Below are 17,228 nucleotides of genomic sequence, written 5' to 3'. Positions count from 1 at the left end.
GGCGCGGGAGTGGAGAATCCCGCCCATGGTTATCACAAACCGGTGCCAGCTTCCACATCCTACTTAATTTTAAATGCTGCTGAAATAGATGCCAGATTTCCAACATTGCAACCATCACCAGATTACCCGAATACTTCACTGGAGAAAATATCAGTGAGGCTGTCACCAGTGCCGGCAGCCCTGTCCCCCTGCAACACCAAACAGCAACACCCCCAAATTAGCTCCCTTCTCCAACGGGATAACTGAAAAACACTCACTCTTCCCCAGAAAACACATCAAACTGCTTCAACAGCATTCTGCCCTCCATTGCAGGAATCGAACCCAAAACATACAGCAACAGATCATCAGCATACAGGGACACCCTATGATCTACTCCCCCCTCACTATCCCCCTCCACTCACCCATATTCCACACGACGATGGGAAAAGGCTTTATCGCCAATGCAAATAAAAATGGGGACATAGGGCACCCCGGCTTAGTTTTCCTGTACTGCTGAAAATACTTTATTCATGTAAACACTCGCCTTAGATTCCTTGTATAACAGTCTCACCCATGACACAAACTTGCACCCAATCCCAAACTGTTGCAAAACTGCAGATACTGCCACACCACGCTCCACACTACCCTATCAAAGGCCTTTTCCACATAAGCACCACAATGACCTTCTGCTTCGCTTCCCTCCCCTCAGGCAGGGGTAGGATCACGTTCAACAGGCTCCTCACCTTAAGAAGGCAACCGTCTACCCATCACAAATTCTGTTTGATCCGCCCCAACTTCTCAGGAGGCACTCCTCCAATCTGAGCACCAGCATCTTTGCCAGGATCTTTGCATCCACATTCAATTACACAATTGGCCGATAGAACCCTCAATCCACCTGGTCATTCTTCTTAAGAAGGAGCGAAAGGGATGCCTGCATCATCATCTCTGGGAGCGACCCCCGAGCCATTTAGTCCTCAAATGCAACGGGACCGACCAGTCAGCAATCTTTTTCTAAAATTCCATCTGGCCCTGGTGTCTTCCCTGTCTGCATAGCTCCGATTGCCTTCGGAACTTCTTCCATCCCCCAGTGGCTCCTCTAACCCTTCCTGATCCTCCTGCTCCAATGTGAAACACTCCAACCCATGCCAAAACTCCCCCATGCCCAACTCATCCTCTGATGGTTCCGACCGATGTAGCCTCCACAGAATGCCTCAACCGCCGCATTCACCTTCTCGAGCGCAGCCACCAGCCCACCTCCCATGTCCCGCTCCTGAACAATCTCTCGGGAAGCTGCCTGCTGTCTCAACTCAACAGCCAAAAAGTGGCTGTCCTTCTCCCCATATTCATACATCACCCCCTTTGCATGCCGCAGTTGGCGCCTCGCCTTATCCTTGGTCGCCAGATTAAACTGAGTCTGCAATGCCTCCCTACTAGACAATAGCTACCGGGTGGGACCCTCTGCATAATTACTGTCAACCTCCAGAATCTCATCCACCAGCTGCTGCCGTTCTCCCTCGCCTCCCTATCTAGCTGCGCCTTAGGTACAATTATCTCTCCTTGCACCACTGCCTTCAACACCTCCCATAACACCAATGGCGAGACACCACCATTTTTATTAAACCTAACAAACTCCCATCACACCAACATTCCCCAACCAGCAGTCCCCACCCAAGATGGCACCAGCCCCACCCATCAGATAGAACAAAAAACAACCCCAGTCACTATCAGCAAACTCGCCCTGCTTAACCCATAAATCCCACACCACTTCCTCTCAAAACCATTCTTATCTCCCCCACCCCCCCACCTTCGCACCTCTAAGGCACACAGTAACCTGCACAAACAGGATCAGCAAGCCGCAGCCCCTCCCCCATCTGGCTTCCATTTACTCGCAACTGCAGTTCGCTAGCAGGGTAGCCCCCTTCAGAACCCCCCTTGCTCAAATATCAACAATAAACCAATGGACCCTCCACACTCTCCCCATTCTTCATAATGTAATTTCCCCCTCCCCATCCCAAATATGCATACCCACCACTCACAACCACAATTTACAAAAGGGGGAAAGAAGCAACCTAATCCATCGAACAGCTCCCCAAACAATTTTCAAGTAACACTACCAAAGAAAATACAAGGTCTCAGTTACAACAAAGAAACCACAGACCACATAGCCCTCCCCATCGCCCCTTTACACGACAAGATCCCCCTTCCACCATTCTTAGTTCAGTCCAAAATCCTCTGCCTTTAGTTTGAGATTTAATCTGTGGCTAACCCCGTGCGGTACCTGTCCTGAGAGTTTAACGGGGAGAATGTTTGGGGAGCTGCACTGTATCTAATCCTCGGCCTGGAAGTGTGTGGTGCAAACAGTGCAGAGGTAGCTTTGCTCCATTTCTAACCGATACCGGGTGTGTTTGATGGGGACAGTGTGGAGGAAGTTTTACTTCATATCTAAACCAATGTTGTACCTGTTGTAGGAGTGTTTGTTGGTGACAATGCAGAAGTAGCTTTACTCTGCATCTAACCTCATGCTTTATCTGTCCTTTTATTCAATATAAATTTAGAGTACCCAATTCATTGTTTCCAATTAACGGGCAATTTAGCATGGCCAATCCACCTACCCTGCACATCTTTGGGTTGTGGAGGCAAAACGCACGCAAACACGGGGAGAATGTGCAGACTCCACACAGACAGTAACCCAGAGCCGGAATCGAACCTGGGACCTTGCCGCTATGAGGCAGCAGTGCTAACCACTGCACCACCGTGCTGCCCTTGCTTTATCTATTTCCAGCCTGTACCGGCTGTGTTTGATGGGGACATGGAAGCGGTAGCTTTACTCCGTATCTAACCCAGCGCTGTACTAATCCTGAGAGTGTTAGACTGAGCTTTACTCCGTATCACAACTTTGTGGGATTGTTTGATAGTTTCATAGGATACAGTGCAGAATGAGGCCATTGATCAAGTCTGCACTGACACTCTGATAGAGCACCCTACCTAGGCCGAATCACACCAAACCTTTGGACACTAAGGGGCAATTTAGTATGTCCAATGCACCTAACCTGCACATCTTTGGTCTGTGGTAGGAAACCGGGGCACCCGGAGGAAATCCATGCAGAAACGGAGAGAACTTGAACACTCCACACAATCATTAAATCATTGACTCGGGAATTGAACCTGGATCTCTGGTGGTGTGATGCAGCAATGCTAACCACTGTGTCACCATGGCACCCATTTGTTGATGGCAGCTTCGAGATAGCTCTACTCTTTCTCCCCCTGCCCAGAGATTGGTTGATGGAGGTTGTGTTTACCACCACCACCAAACTGTAATAACCACTCCCAGGCCATGAAGCCAATGAATCAAAATCAAGAGTGGTGATACTGCCTAAATGTTCTCATTCTTAAACTGAAGACACTGCAGCAAACTGCTGTACATCAGCCCAGGAAAAATCTGGACAAATGTAACTTGGGTATTTCAAGTTGCAGTCAGTCTGTATCATGTCAGAATTATTGAGCCTTTAATTGAGGTGGAAAAAGAAACAGCAGCAAATAATTATCAGATCAAAATACCGTGGATGCAGGAATCTGAAACAAAAACAGAAGATATTGGACAATTCGGCAGGTTTGAAAGTATCTGTAGAAAGGGAAGGGAGCTAACGTTTCAAGTCTGGATGACTTTGTCCACTTTCTCACTCTGCATGACAGGCCCTATGACCAATCCGCTTCCCCAGACCCAAAGCCCGCCTCCACGAACCTGCGTGACAGGTGTTGTGACCAATCCGAACCGTCATTACCCGAAAGCCCGCCTTCCTCCCTGTGAGTGACAGGCACTCCGACCAAACCACTTCTCACTTCCCGGAAGCCAGCACCCTCACACTTTGTGACAAGACCATGGACCAATTCGCTTCTCCGTTGATCAGGAATTCACCGCCCACGCCCTGGGTGACAGTCAGATCGGCCAATCCGCCTCCTCATCCACCGGAAACCCGCCTCCCTCGCTCTGAGTGACAGGCGCTCTGACCAATACGCTTCCCCATTCCACGGAAACCCGCCTCCCTCACTCAGTGACGACACAAACAACATGTTGAGCTTCTGCTTCTTGGATTTAATGATGAACTGTGTCAACTTTGAGAAAAACTGTTTCAATTCCAGTGGTTCTCAGATTGTTTTGTTATGTTGAAGGAATCATTTCACAAATGTAATCATGGAGCCCCCAATATAAATTATAATTCTATATAATAACCATAATATGAACAGGTTCCATTTACAGAGAACATAAATAATACTTTACTAAACAGGTAATTACATACTAGTGATTTAAAGATTATTTCACTGTTGTGGACAGTGATGAAACAGAGCAGATAAACCAGAGCAGATAGCGGCATGGTAGCACAGCAGTTAGCACTGTTGCTTCACAGCGCCAGGGTCCCAGGTTTGGTTCCCAGCTTCGGCCACTGTCTGTGCAGAGTCTACATGGTCTCCCTGTGTCTGTGGGTTTCCTCCAGGTGCTCCGGTTTCCTCCCACAAATCCGGAAAGACGTGCTGTTAGGTGAATTGAACATTCTGAATTCTCCCTCTGTGTACCCGAACAGGTGCCGGAATATGGTGACTGGGGCTTTTCACAGTAACTTCATTGCGGTGTTAATGTAAGCAGACTTGTGACAATAAAGATTATTATTATAACTGTGACTCCACTAACATTCTAGTGCAGCGACTTAACTGCATTTCAACTGGCTAAACATTACCTGTTAATATCATACAAATCCCATCATTTCACATGTCATGTTCAATACAGACATACTGTCAAATCAGTATTCACAGCAGTGTCACATAATTTACATCCTTAAAACTGTCTCAAGGCAGCTTCCTGTTTTCATGTAAAATATAAACTCCTGGAAACACGAGTTTCCTTCCCTAAATTGTATTACAGAGTATCCACTGGAACATGACATTTTGGGCAATATTTGAAAATGAAAAATGAAATGAAAATCACTTATTGTCACAAGTAGGCTTCAAATGAAGTTACTGTGAAAAGCACCTAGTCGCCACAGTCCGGCATCTGTTTGGGGAGGCAAGTATGGGAATTGAACCAGGCTGCTGGCCTGTCTTGGTCTGGTTTAAAAGCCAGCAATTTAGCCCTGTGCTATTTACAGACCTGTGCAAACCGAGTCCAGTTTGTCAGTGTTATTTAATCACACAAGGAAGTTACAATATTAAAACATGGTGAGAGTTTGAAGTGAGTCAAACTGACAGATTTATCTTGATTATAAGAAACAAACCAACTGGAGATTAAAAAAACAGAGAATGATGGAAATACTCAGCAGGGCGGGCAGCTCGATAACGGCACTTACTCACTGCCTGAGCCCAAACTGAAGACAGCGAGTATCACAGCAGCAGCTGGTCTCCCACCTCCCCTCCCCTCCCCTCCTACTGAAAGACAAAGTAAGACTCACCGCTGAAAACCATGACAGCGAAATGTCCATCACCGTGTAGAAGGGAGAGGATTCGGGAGGTTTGTAGTGCAATTATTGATAGCTGCTCAATATAGAACTAACACTATCTCCTGCTAAGTTATATAAAACAACAGTTGAGATATTTTCACTTAGCTTCCTCTCCCTCTTGTGTTTCTCTCTCTCTCTCTCACCCTCTAGAAAAATTATTTCTTGGACCCCTGGAAAGACTCCTTGGTCCCCAGTTGGAGAATCATGGAACTGATTCACCTGAAACACGGTGATGTAGCACCAAATTCCACCTATGGAGCAACATTACAGGCAGGAAGTCACCGGCTTCCTGAATTTACAACTCATTCCACCCAGTAGGATCCTCTCCACAATTGAGCTTCTATTTGTTTCTTCTCTCCCCCTGCTTCTTTTCCCAAATCCTACAGAGGTCCTTGCTGATTATTCAGGTTCCCGTTCCGATACATGGATTATACCCGGAATGTTAATCTGATTTCTCCGTCCACACCATGAAACACTCCAGGCAGTCGACTGTTGTGTTCATGTCCAACCCCTGATTTGCATGTGTTTCTGATTCTGTCTCTCTCTCACTCTCCCACAATCTGTAGAAATTGGGCCTCCTGGAAAGACTCCCCGGGGCTCAGTTTGAGATCACTGAACTGATTCATCTCAAACACAGTGATTATCCACCACCTTCCGCCTGTGGAGCAACATTACAGGCAGGAAGGTCACCGGCTTCCTGCAGTTCACAGCTCATTCTACCCAGTAAGCTCCTCTCTACAATTGAGCTTCTATTTGTTTCATCTCGCTCCCTCCTTTATTCCCCCAGCCCTACAGAGGTCCTTGCTGATCTTCAGTTCCCAGTTCCCATACAGGGTTTATACCCGGAATGTTAACCTGGTTTCTCTCCCCACACGTTCAAACACTCCAGGCTGCCGAATGTTTTGTTCATTTCCAACCCCTGGTTTGTGAGTGTTTCTGATTCTCCTGCCTGTTCCCTATTGAATTTGCTTCTATGTACTTGTGAATTTTCCTTTGTACTTCCCTGGGTATTATTTAATTTTCCCGCTCTTGGATTTTCTCCTTTGTCATTTCCTTGCCATTGGTGATCAATCTCACCCTAGTTCCTCTTCCCTGCCCCTCTTAACGTTCAATTTCCCACCTGGAGTCTCGGAGACCCTTAGTTTATTTCTGTCTGTGTTTTAATTCTCCATCGTCTCTGCACTTTGATTATTCTCCATTATCTTGGGGATTTTAATCTGTTTTCCAGGAGTCACTGGAAAAGTTGCCGCGTGTGTGTTTCTCCTCACCGAGTAAGGAAACAAAAAACAAAATCACCAAAACATTATTGTCACTCAGCTGGAATCACCCTGAGCTCAGGAACCATTGGAACCATCCGCACCCCCTGTGACTGAGACCCACACCCAGCAGCTTACAGCTGCCAGGAGGCAGGGAGATGGTGTGAAATTATGGGAATGATCTGTTTGTGACCTTTAATCCCGCAGATTGTCAGTGCTGTGGAGTTTTTCCCATCGTTATTCAATCCCGGACTGAAGATGGGAAAGATTCTCTCAGTGAAAGTGTGGGTGAAAGTGTGGAGATGGGACATGTTGTCCGCATTGTAAAATGACACCTGTCCCCCCTCATAGTCCAGGAAAACCCCGATCTTAACGAGATTCACACTCGGGGTGAGGCAGGTATCAGAGGGGGAGGTGGCGGCAAAATAACCAATTCCGGGAAACAGACCCACAATCCAGAATCCGGACTCAGGAATCAGGGAGATTCTCCTTTTCCTGTCCACAGACTCTCGGGCCACTCCCAGAATCCACTCAGTCTTCTCCCCAACCCCCACCTCCCAGTAATGTCTCCCTGATGTGAATCCCTCTGATCCCAGGACACATTTCCAGAGATTAAACCTCTCCGGGGTGTCAGGGAGTGGCTGCTGTTTGTCTCCGAGTCTCACACTGGTCCGGTCCTCAGACAGGATGAGCCGGGGATTTGCTGTGTTCAGATCCAGAGTCAGAGAGGCTGGAGCTGGGGGAAAGATAAAATTACACAGTCGGTGAGTTAGAGAGAGGGGGTGGGGAAGAGAGAGGGACTGGTAGAGAGGGCAGAAGTGGTAGGCAAGGAAGAGGGTAGTGAGGGAGGGATAAGTTGGATAGTTGGAGGGGTGAGGTTCAGAGGAGAGAAATTAGGGCAGGGAGACAGTAGGAGAATGGGTTCCTCACACACCTCCTTCCTTCACTTTCAGCTTTCCCTCCCCCTCTCTCTGCTCCCCCTCCAGCCCATGGGTCATCTCCTCTAGCTCACTGTATTGTTACTCTGTCTATTCACACTCTCCCCTACTCCTCCGAATCTCTTGCTCATCCATCCCCCTTTGTCCCTCCCCTACCCTATGGTGGTTAGCACTGTTGCTTCACAGGTCCAGGGTCCCAGGTTCGATTCCCAGCTGAAGTCACCGTCTGTGCGGAGTCTGCACGTTCTCCCCGTGTCTGCGTGGGTTTCCTCCGCGTGCTCCGGTTTCTTCCCACAAGTCCAAAGATGTACAGGTTAAATGGATTGGCCATGCAAAATTGCCCTTTGTGTCCAAAAAGGTTAGGTGGGGTTACTGGGTTACTGGGACAGGATGGGGTGTGGGAGGAGTCGAGCATGAAGGGATAGTTTAAAAATGAGGGATTTGACATTTGAGACTGAGATGAGGAGAATTTGTTTGCTGTCAGAGGGTTGTTAGTGTTTGGGATTCTCTTCCCCAGTGAGCAGTGGTGACTGGGTCAGGAAATATATTCAATCAGATCAGCCATGATCTTACTGAATGGTGGGGCAGGCTCGAGGGGCCGAATGGCCTCCTCCTTCTGCTAATTCTTGTGTTCTTGTAATGTAATTTTTGTCTGGTATCTTACTGGCTCGGATTGTGTCCAACCTGTGCAGTGATATCGAAACACTGCTTAGCGGAAATATCACTTCCCACCCGCTCTCCATTTACCTCTTTCTCTCCTTCCCTCTGTTCCCTCTCCCGGTCTCCACAACCTTATCTTCCCCTCCTGCTCTCCTTATCACAGTCTGTCTTCCCTCTCTCACATTCTCTTCTCGAACTCTCATATTCTCTCTCTCATATTCTCTCTCTCCCATTGCCCTGCTATTTCACTGTGTCAATCCCCTGCACCTCACTCACTTCCTGACATATCACTCCCTCTTCTCTCCATTTCCCCCATCTGCATTTTCTCACTCCTCTTTTCCTCACACTCCCACACACTCGTTCTACCTGTTTAACTTCCGCTCTCCTTACCGCTACCCTTCCCACAATCTCTCTCTCCTTGCCATGCACTCAGACTCCCCCCTCCTGCTCAATCTAATATCTTTCCCTTCCACTCTCGATCTCCTATTCCCCTCCCACTGTCCCTCTCAGCCCCTCTTCTAGCTATGAACCTTCTCCACCATTCAATCGGATCATGGCTGATCACAATGTGATTTCGACCCCACTTTCCTGACTATCTCCCCATGCAGGTCCAGAAATTCATTCGGAACCAAATGGAATACTGGTCTTCATTATAAGAGGGATGGAGTATACAAGCACAGAAGTTTTGATCCAGCTGTGCAGGACATTGGTGAGAGTAATGGTACAGTTTTAGGCTGCTTACTTAAGGAAGGTATACTTGCCTTCATAGTCTTTCAGCGAATGTTCACGAGGGAGTTTCCTGGGATGACTAATTTGCTTATGAGGAAAGATTTAGCAGGTTAGATATCGCCTAGGGGCAGCATGGTAGTGTCGTGGTTAGCACTGCTGCTTCATGGCGCTATGGTCCCAGGTTCGATCCCGGCTCTGGGTCACTGTCCGTGTGGAGTTTGCACATGGGTTTCGCCGCCCACAACCCAAAGATGTGTGGGCTAGGTGGATTGGCCGCGTTAAATTGCCCCTTAATTGGAAAAAATGAATTGGGTACGCTGAATTTATTTTAGAAAAAGATTTATAGTTTGACATTTCGAAAAATGAGATGTGATCTTATTGAAATATTTTTGCTGGAGTTTGACAGAGGAAATGCGGGAAGGATTTTTCCTCTTGTGGAGAAATTTTGAACGAGTGGGATATAGTTTGCAAATGAGGAGTCTGTCTTCCTTTAAATACAGAGATGAGGAGGAATTTCTTCTCCCAGAAGGATGTTAGCTTTTGCAATTCACTTCCAGAGAGAGCAATGGAAACGACGTCATTGTATACAGTCGGGATGAGGTAATATAATAATAATCGCTTATTGTCACAAGTAGGCTTCAATTAAGTTACTGTGAAAAGCCCCTAGGTAGACAGAATTGACCAACAGGTTTATCGAGAAGAGGCAAAAGGTGGAGTTAAGGCCACAGTCAGATGAGCCATGATCATTTTGAATGGGAAAGCAGAATCAGTGGGAAAAAATGACCTACTCCTGCTCCTATTTCTTCAGATCCTATGATCCTCAAGCTACCCCAGTCTCTCACTGGAAGATCACTGGTTTTCTGCCCCCCAGCCCTCCCAACCCCCACATCCAAAAAGGACCACCAAGCACCTTTCCACACAATAAACCTATGAAAGATTGTGGTGATCTTTCGCGGTAGTTCAACCCTTAGAATGGACTGGGCATCTGAGCAAATTCAAAGTGAGCAGTGGCTTCACTGGTTCACTACCTGCTCCATCAATGGAGTCACTCAAAACATCAACCTCACTCAATCCAAACTGCTGTGTCACCATCCCTTTTCTTAATTTTATGTTGTCCTACTTTGTTGCAAACTCTGTGACTGTGTGAAAACGATGAATGTTTGTCTTCTCTAACTACTTTGATAGGATCCCCTGGTGTCCTCCCTTTTCCAGTGCAGACTCACCTCCTCACGATGAAGGAGTCTAATTCTACATTCAATGTTAGTTGTCTTTAAACACATTACCCCCAAAGACACCATATCTCCTGATAATACATTTTAAGAGCCCTTCCTGATGATTCCCTTATTTCCCCTTTCATTATTTTTTGCCGTTAGCATTTTGGATCCATGGATGCTCAGTGGACATATATTTTTCAGTCAAGCAGCAGAAAGATGGGGGAATTCAAGAAGTTGCAACATGTTATATGGTTCTGCTAGCTTTGGACAGCAAGACCCAGACTTCTCAGCACCCAAGAGATGGGTTGGGACTTGGTTCGATTGATTGGTTGGTGGTCAATGAATTGGCGATAAGGCTGTAATCTGCCTTGTAACAGGCGGTGATTAGGTCCTACACAAGTGGAATAATTTTTGGAAACCCAAGGAGCTGGGTTGAATCCTGGACACTCGGGGGAAGGACCTGCCCTTCACTCTCTCACACACTCTCTCTCTTTCTCTCTCTCTCTTTCTCCAGAAAAGCTGTGAGTTGCTGTATTTCTGAAACTGCAGAGACCTGAATGACTCGACAGTGAAATCCATTACAGGCTGCAAACAGAGACCTGGGGCGGGATTTTCCGACCCCCTGCCGGGTCGGAGAATCGCCAGGGTGTGGCATAAATCCCACCCCACCATTCCAACGCCGGCTGCCGAAATCGCCGGCGCCGGTTTTCGGGCGGGGCAGGGATCGCACCGCGCTGGTCGGGGGCAGTTGGCAGCAGCCCCCCTGGCAATTCTCCGGGCCCTGATGGGCCAAGCGGCCACCCGTTTGCGGCCAGTCCCGCAAGCGTGAAATAGACATGGTCCATTCTGGTGGGACCTGGTTTGGAGGGTGGCTACCGGAGTCCTGGGGAAGTGGGGGGGATCTGGCCCTGGGGGGAGGCGGGGCCTGGCCTGTGATCGGGCCACCGATCTGCAGGCAGGCCTGCGCCGTGGGGGCACTCTTTCCCTACGCGCCGGCCTCTGTAAGGCTCTGCCATGGCCGGCGCGGAGAGGAAACCCTCTTCGCATGCACAGGAAACATGCCGGCAGTTCTGCGCATGCGCCAGAACATGCTGGCAGTCCTGCGCATGCGGCAACTCGCGCCGGCCCGCGGTGGTCCTTTGGTGCCGGTTGGCGTGGCGCCAACCCCTCCGGTGCCGGTCTCGCCCCCGGAAGTGCGGCGGATTCCGCAACTTCCAGGCGGCCCGACGGCGGAGTGGTTTGCGCCGCTCGAGGTGCCGCTGTCGGGCCATCCCGCCAAGTGCGGGAGAATCCCGTCCCTGGATCTGAAAGCTTACCTGGAAGGAAGGTATGCTCAAACTCAACCATCTGAAATAAACACTCTTTTCCTTGTAAGGGGGAATTGGTGCTCTATTCCTCTGGTTGTACAGAACCATTCACTTCTTTAACACATGGTGCTGATGGTTTCAAACACATTCCCAGAGGAACCCACAGAAAGTCAAATATGAGAATGGGACGGCTGAAGAGATTCTAATCCGGGACCTTGGAGACCTGTTTGTCCATCCAAAGTTGATTTATAATCAGGAAAATTAATATCAGAGTTTTACCTGGGTTAATTAAATGCAGCATTTCTCTCCACATTGTGTACTGTAAAGGACCATTAAACTTTCCAGTGGGTAGGGCGACATCAGAAAGTGGGAGCGATGGATCGGCATCACTCATCCTGCAAATAATAGTTGATGTCATAAATCATTGCTTGTTAGAAAATTTAAGAAATGTAAATAAGCAACTATTTGAATGATCTATCTGTCCCACCATTCCCAGAGTGAAAGCAAAATGTTAATTTAAGTTTGATAGCTGAGAAGGAGCAGAGAATGGAAACACCCATATCCCGAAAATGATTCATAGTCGGATAACAGATTAGTTACCAAGGCATCGCACACACTCAGAAGATACACACAATCCTCTGAGTCAGAGCTGCTCTATTTCTGGCCTCTTGACTATCTTTGATCTCAGTCGCTCAGCTATTGGTGGCTGGGCCTTCAGATGTCGGGGCCATAAACTCTGGAAATTCCCCCTAAAATCTTCCCCTCTCTTCTTTCTCCTTGAAGAAAGCTCTACAATTTTGCTCCGTCTTTATATGGCTCGGTCTCAATAATTAAGGCAGCACGGTAGCATAGTGGTTAGCACAATTGCTTCACAGCTCCAGGATCCCAGGTTCGATTCCCGGCTTGGGTACCTGTCTGTGCGGAGTCTGCACATCCTCCCCGTGTGTGCGTGGGTTTCCTTCGGGTGCTCCGGTTTCCTCCCACAGTCCAAAGATGTGCAGGTTAGGTGGATTGGCCATGCTAAATTGTCCTTAGTGTCCAAAATTGCCCTTAGTGTTGGGTGGGGTTACTGGGTTATGGGGGTAGGGTGGGGGAGTGGACTTGGGTAGGGTGCTCTTTCCAATAGCTGGTGCAGACTCGATGGGCTGAATGGCCACCTTCTGCACTGTAAATTCTATGATGATCTACGATGATAATTACTTTTTAAGTTCAAATGCTCCTGCGCATCACCTTGGGATTTTCTAATGTGTCAAAGGCATTATAAACATACGAATTATTGTTATTGTGGTTGATATTGGGACATAGCAAGGTTGCATGAATGTATAAAAATAGAACCCAGTTCTCCTTTAAGGTGAGGCTCTCTCAGATGCTGTGAAGATGTTTGAATGACCCACACCTAGGAAACCTGGACCGTGTGTCTCTCTCAGGGTCAGTGGGAAGGTCACTACCTCACAGGCAGACTGCAGCTTGTAAATCATCACTGCGGGTCCTGGAGCATGGTCCTGTTATTTACATGTCACCGTGTCACTTAATACAACATTGGAGAATAGCTATTGATCACTGTATTAAAACGTGTTATTACAATGAAAACACTCGTATGGGAATCATAAACGAGTTATCGTCACCCGACTAATAGACCTTGGAAAATGTAATGTAACTGCAGGCAGGGGAGAAATACACTAAAATCTAAAATAACATAATTCTGAGTTATTCTTAAAAATGTCCTACCTTCTCTTCCGAGAAACTCCCACCTGAAATAAATAAATCACAACAGTGACGATGATAGTAACAGATTTCAGGACGAGACAGACAGGATGGTGAAATGAACAGACATAGGGGCAGATGTGATTTCACACGTGGATGTAAAGTGATGCATTTTGGAAGGAAGAATGAGTGGAGACAAAATAAACGAAATATTACAATTTAAAAATAATACGGGAACAGAGCGATCTGGAGGATTGAGTTCACGAATATTAGCTAATTGTAAAAAGAGAGAAATGTATTTTGCTAATGAATTGTGATGGAACATGTTGACTGAAATGCTGGAGAAAACAGATTCATTAGTGATTTTCAGAAGGGATTTGGAGATATATTTGTGAAGGGTACAATTGCCCCCGATCAGGCTAAAGATCCGGGGCAGTGGGACTAATTGGAGATCTCTTTCACTGACCCGGCACGGACAAGATGGAGAGAAGTGTTCCCCCTGTGCTGTAGAATTGATGATATTATTAAGATGATCTTTGTGTCAAATACTGGAGTCAACATCAATCCCAGTCACAGACGGAGTGACTCTCACACCCACCGTATTAGACACACCCACACACTCACAACATGGGAATGGAACTGAATGACAATGTCAATTTCAGGAAAAAATTACACTAATGGAGCATGGAAATCATTCCAAACAAGTGTCCAGATCGGGACAACTCAAACCCGGGAGGTTCCGGTATTCCTGAGATTCTGCAATATGAAGGCGGTTAGTTCAGTGACAGTCGTAGAAATTCCCGGAAATGGGCACAATCTCAGTTTCATTCTGGCTTCATATTGTTCAGTAAATTCTATGTTAATTTCAATTTAATTTCACAGTTATCATCAGTTATTTTGTGACTGTGAAGTTTCACGGAACTGACCCGCAATATATTCCCTCACCTTCAGAAATAAAAGCTCGTCTTTTTGCTCCATCTGTTTCTGCAACTTTGAGAGTTTCTCCTCAATAGAATTTAAATTCTCCTGAATCTCTCGAAGGTTTTTCTCCATTGGTTCTAGAATCCTCTCCTCTTCTTCCCTGAGATCTCTGAGTAAACGCTGCTCTTTCTCAGTGAGAATCTGGTGCATTTTACTGAACTCGGCTGTGATGTGGGTCTGCAGACCGCTCGACTGTTCCTACCAAATGAAATGTGAAACATAATTAATGTCCCGCGATGAAGGGAACAAAACTAACCGAGATACCAGAAAATCAGCTCAGGGAGACCTTACCCTAACTTTAGAAATTTTCCCTTTTTGTTTCAGTTCCGTTTCTAGAACCGCCGATTTCTTCTCTGTGAGAGAATCTAAGGACGATTTCAGCTGTTCCTGGGATTGGAAGAAAAAAACAAGAAACTTGTTGTAAGTCCACGTTGCAATCAAATAATTTGCTGATAAAATCTGTCACCTTTTACCTTGTAGATTTCAACAGCTTCAACGATGGGCAGAAAGTTGTGAGATTTGTGTTCCCGCGAATCTCTACAAATCAGACAGATCAATTTCTTGTCAGTTTCACAAAACAGCTTCAGTTCTTCCTGATGTTCATCACAGTGAAGTTTACTTTCCTTCTCTTTCCGATTCAACTTCAATGTTCGTGCTTTCTCGGCCAAATTCGCTAAGGCCCGATTTCTTCTGAGGTTTCTTTCCGGAAACTCCTCTCTACATTCCGGACAGGAGTTTATCTCCTTCTTTTCCCAACACTGGGAGATACAGGAGCGGCAGAAGTTGTGTCCACAATCCAGTATTACCGGATCAGTGAAGAAATCAAGACAAATGGGACAAATTGCCTCCTCGGCCAAAGCCTGGACCTGCTGACTGAGAGCCATGTTCGCACTCAGCACTTCCTGATTCAAACCGATTTCAGTTTCGATGTTACTGCCGAACATCTTCAGTTCAACGATTTCTAGATTATCTACGAAGTTTACGTTCTCGAGAATTTCTCACCGAAGAGATAAAGGATAACGGAGCGGAATAATTGAACTCTTCCAGGGGCCGGTTGGGCTCCAGGGAATGTTGACAGTGGAGAGAGAGTGAGAGAAACAGAGAGGGAGATGAGGCAATGATGGGAGACATCAAGATTCAATTGAACTTTTCTCCAATCTTAATTCGCTGTCGATTACAACCCCTCTGGGGAAACTCGGTGTGAGATCCAGGTCCAGACATTTAAGCAAAAAAATACCGTAAATGACAGGAAGATATTTAAAACAACGGATACAGGGAAGATATTTAGAAGTTTGTTTTTGTTTTCTAGAAAGGAAATCTTGCGGATTTATATATATTTATGGACCCCTTTCGGGGATCCAGAGAAACATCGTCTGATGAAGGAAGATTTGAAGTGGAATCTCTCCTCCAATATTTGGCGGACTTTCTTCACACAGAGAGTGATGAGGATGTGGAACCTGCTGTCACAGGGAGCGAGCACAGTAAGAAGTCTCACAACACCAGGTTAAAGTCCAACAGGTTTGTTTCAAACACTAGCTTTCAGAGCGCTGCTCCTTCCTCAGGTGAATGAAGAGGTGGGTTACATTCACCCCCGCCATCAGGCCTGGGCTTGCGAAATCCGACCAACTGACCTGGCTTGGGACAATTCACACCTCTTTAACCTGGGGTTATCCCCCTCTCCAGTCGTTCCATCTGGACCTTTAAAGCAAAAAGTGCAGAGCATACCGGAAGTCTGCAGAGGGATTTGGATAGGTGAAATGAATGGCCTAGGGTCTGGCAGATGGAATAAAATGTTGACAAATGTGAGGTTATCCATTTTGGTAGGAATAACAGCAAAAGGGTTTATTTTAATGATAAAATATTAAAACATGCTGCTGTGCAGAGAGACCTGGGTGTGCTCGTGCATGCGTCGCAAAAAGTTGGTTTACAGGTGCAACAGGTGATCAAGAAGGCAAATGGAATGTTGTCCTTCATTGCTAGAGGGATGGAGTTTAAGACTAGGGAGGTTATGCTGCAATTGTATAGGGTATTGGTGAGGCCACACCTGGACTATTGTGTTCAGTTTTGGTCTCCTTACCTGAGAAAGGACGTACTGGCGCGGGAGGGTGTGCAGAGGAGATTCACTAGGTTAATCCCAGAGTTGAAGGGGTTGGATTACGAGGAGAGGTTGAGTAGACTGGGACTGTACTCGTTGGAATTTAGAAGGATGAGGGGGGGGATTTCATAGAAACATATAAAATTATGAAGGGAATAGATAGGATAGATGCGGGCAGGTTGTTTCCACTGGTGGGTGAAAGCAGAACTAGGGGGCATAGCCTCAAAATAAGGGGAAGTAGATTTAGGACTGAGTTTAGGAGGAACTTCTTCACCCAAAGGTTTGTGAATCTATGGAATTCCTTGCCCAGTGAAGCAGTTGAGGCTCCTTCATTAAATGTTTTTAAGATAAAGATAGATAGTGTTTGGAAGAATAAAGGGATTAAGGGTTATGGTGTTTGGGCCGGAAAGTGAAGCTGAGTCCACAAAAGATCAGCCATGATCTCATTGAATGTTGGAGCAGGCTCGAGGGGCCAGATGGCCTACTCCTGCTCCTAGTTCTTATGTTCTTATGTAAAGACTTAATTACCTGTAAAGACTCGCATTCAAAGTATCGTCTTGCATCTTTGACTTTGTCTATATATATGTTTCTGGAACCCACCTCTTCATTCACCTGAGGAAGGAGCAGTGCTCCGAAAGCTAGTGATTCGAAACAAACCTGTTGGACTTTAACCTGGTGTTGTAAGACGTCTCACTGTGCTCATCCCAGTCCAACGCCCGCATCTCCACATCATATATCTGACAATATTGAACATTGGGTTTTATTGTTACTGCCTGGGTGTTAAACAACTTGTGTGCGGAGCACAGAATGGAAAATCTGGCCTGAGTTCACCAATCACTTTTTCTCCAGCATTACTGTTGTCAAATTCTCTGTAAG

General features: G+C 46.6%; 1 protein-coding gene across 1 annotated transcript; it reads right to left on the bottom strand.

Moving 5' to 3' along the window:
* Positions 1-4,065: 4,065 nt before the first annotated feature.
* On the bottom strand, positions 4,066-15,223 carry LOC140390441 (zinc-binding protein A33-like). Its single transcript, XM_072475583.1, has 6 exons — positions 14,731-15,223; positions 14,549-14,644; positions 14,222-14,455; positions 13,301-13,323; positions 11,852-11,967; positions 4,066-7,460 (listed from the first exon to the last, which is right to left on the bottom strand). Exons 1-6 carry the CDS (start codon positions 15,199-15,201, stop codon positions 6,859-6,861), a joined length of 1,542 nt encoding a protein of 513 aa, XP_072331684.1. The 5' UTR covers positions 15,202-15,223; the 3' UTR covers positions 4,066-6,858.
* Positions 15,224-17,228: the final 2,005 nt, after the last annotated feature.

Source organism: Scyliorhinus torazame, chromosome 14 (genome assembly GCF_047496885.1).
Source record: "Scyliorhinus torazame isolate Kashiwa2021f chromosome 14, sScyTor2.1, whole genome shotgun sequence".
Taxonomy (NCBI): Eukaryota; Metazoa; Chordata; class Chondrichthyes; order Carcharhiniformes; family Scyliorhinidae; genus Scyliorhinus; species Scyliorhinus torazame.
This window is presented reverse-complemented; position numbering and strand designations above follow the sequence as displayed.

Coding starts and splice junctions, on each gene's coding strand:
- LOC140390441 (XM_072475583.1), bottom strand. CDS start 15,201: ATGTTCGGCAGTAACATCGAAACTGAAATCGGTTTGAATCAGGAAGTG. Junction 13,324..14,221: donor ACGAGCTTTTATTTCTGAAG/GTGAGGGAATAT, acceptor TATTTATTTCAG/GTGGGAGTTTCTCGGAAGAG. Junction 7,461..11,851: donor GCTGCATTTAATTAACCCAG/GTAAAACTCTGA, acceptor TCTTTCCCCCAG/CTCCAGCCTCTCTGACTCTG.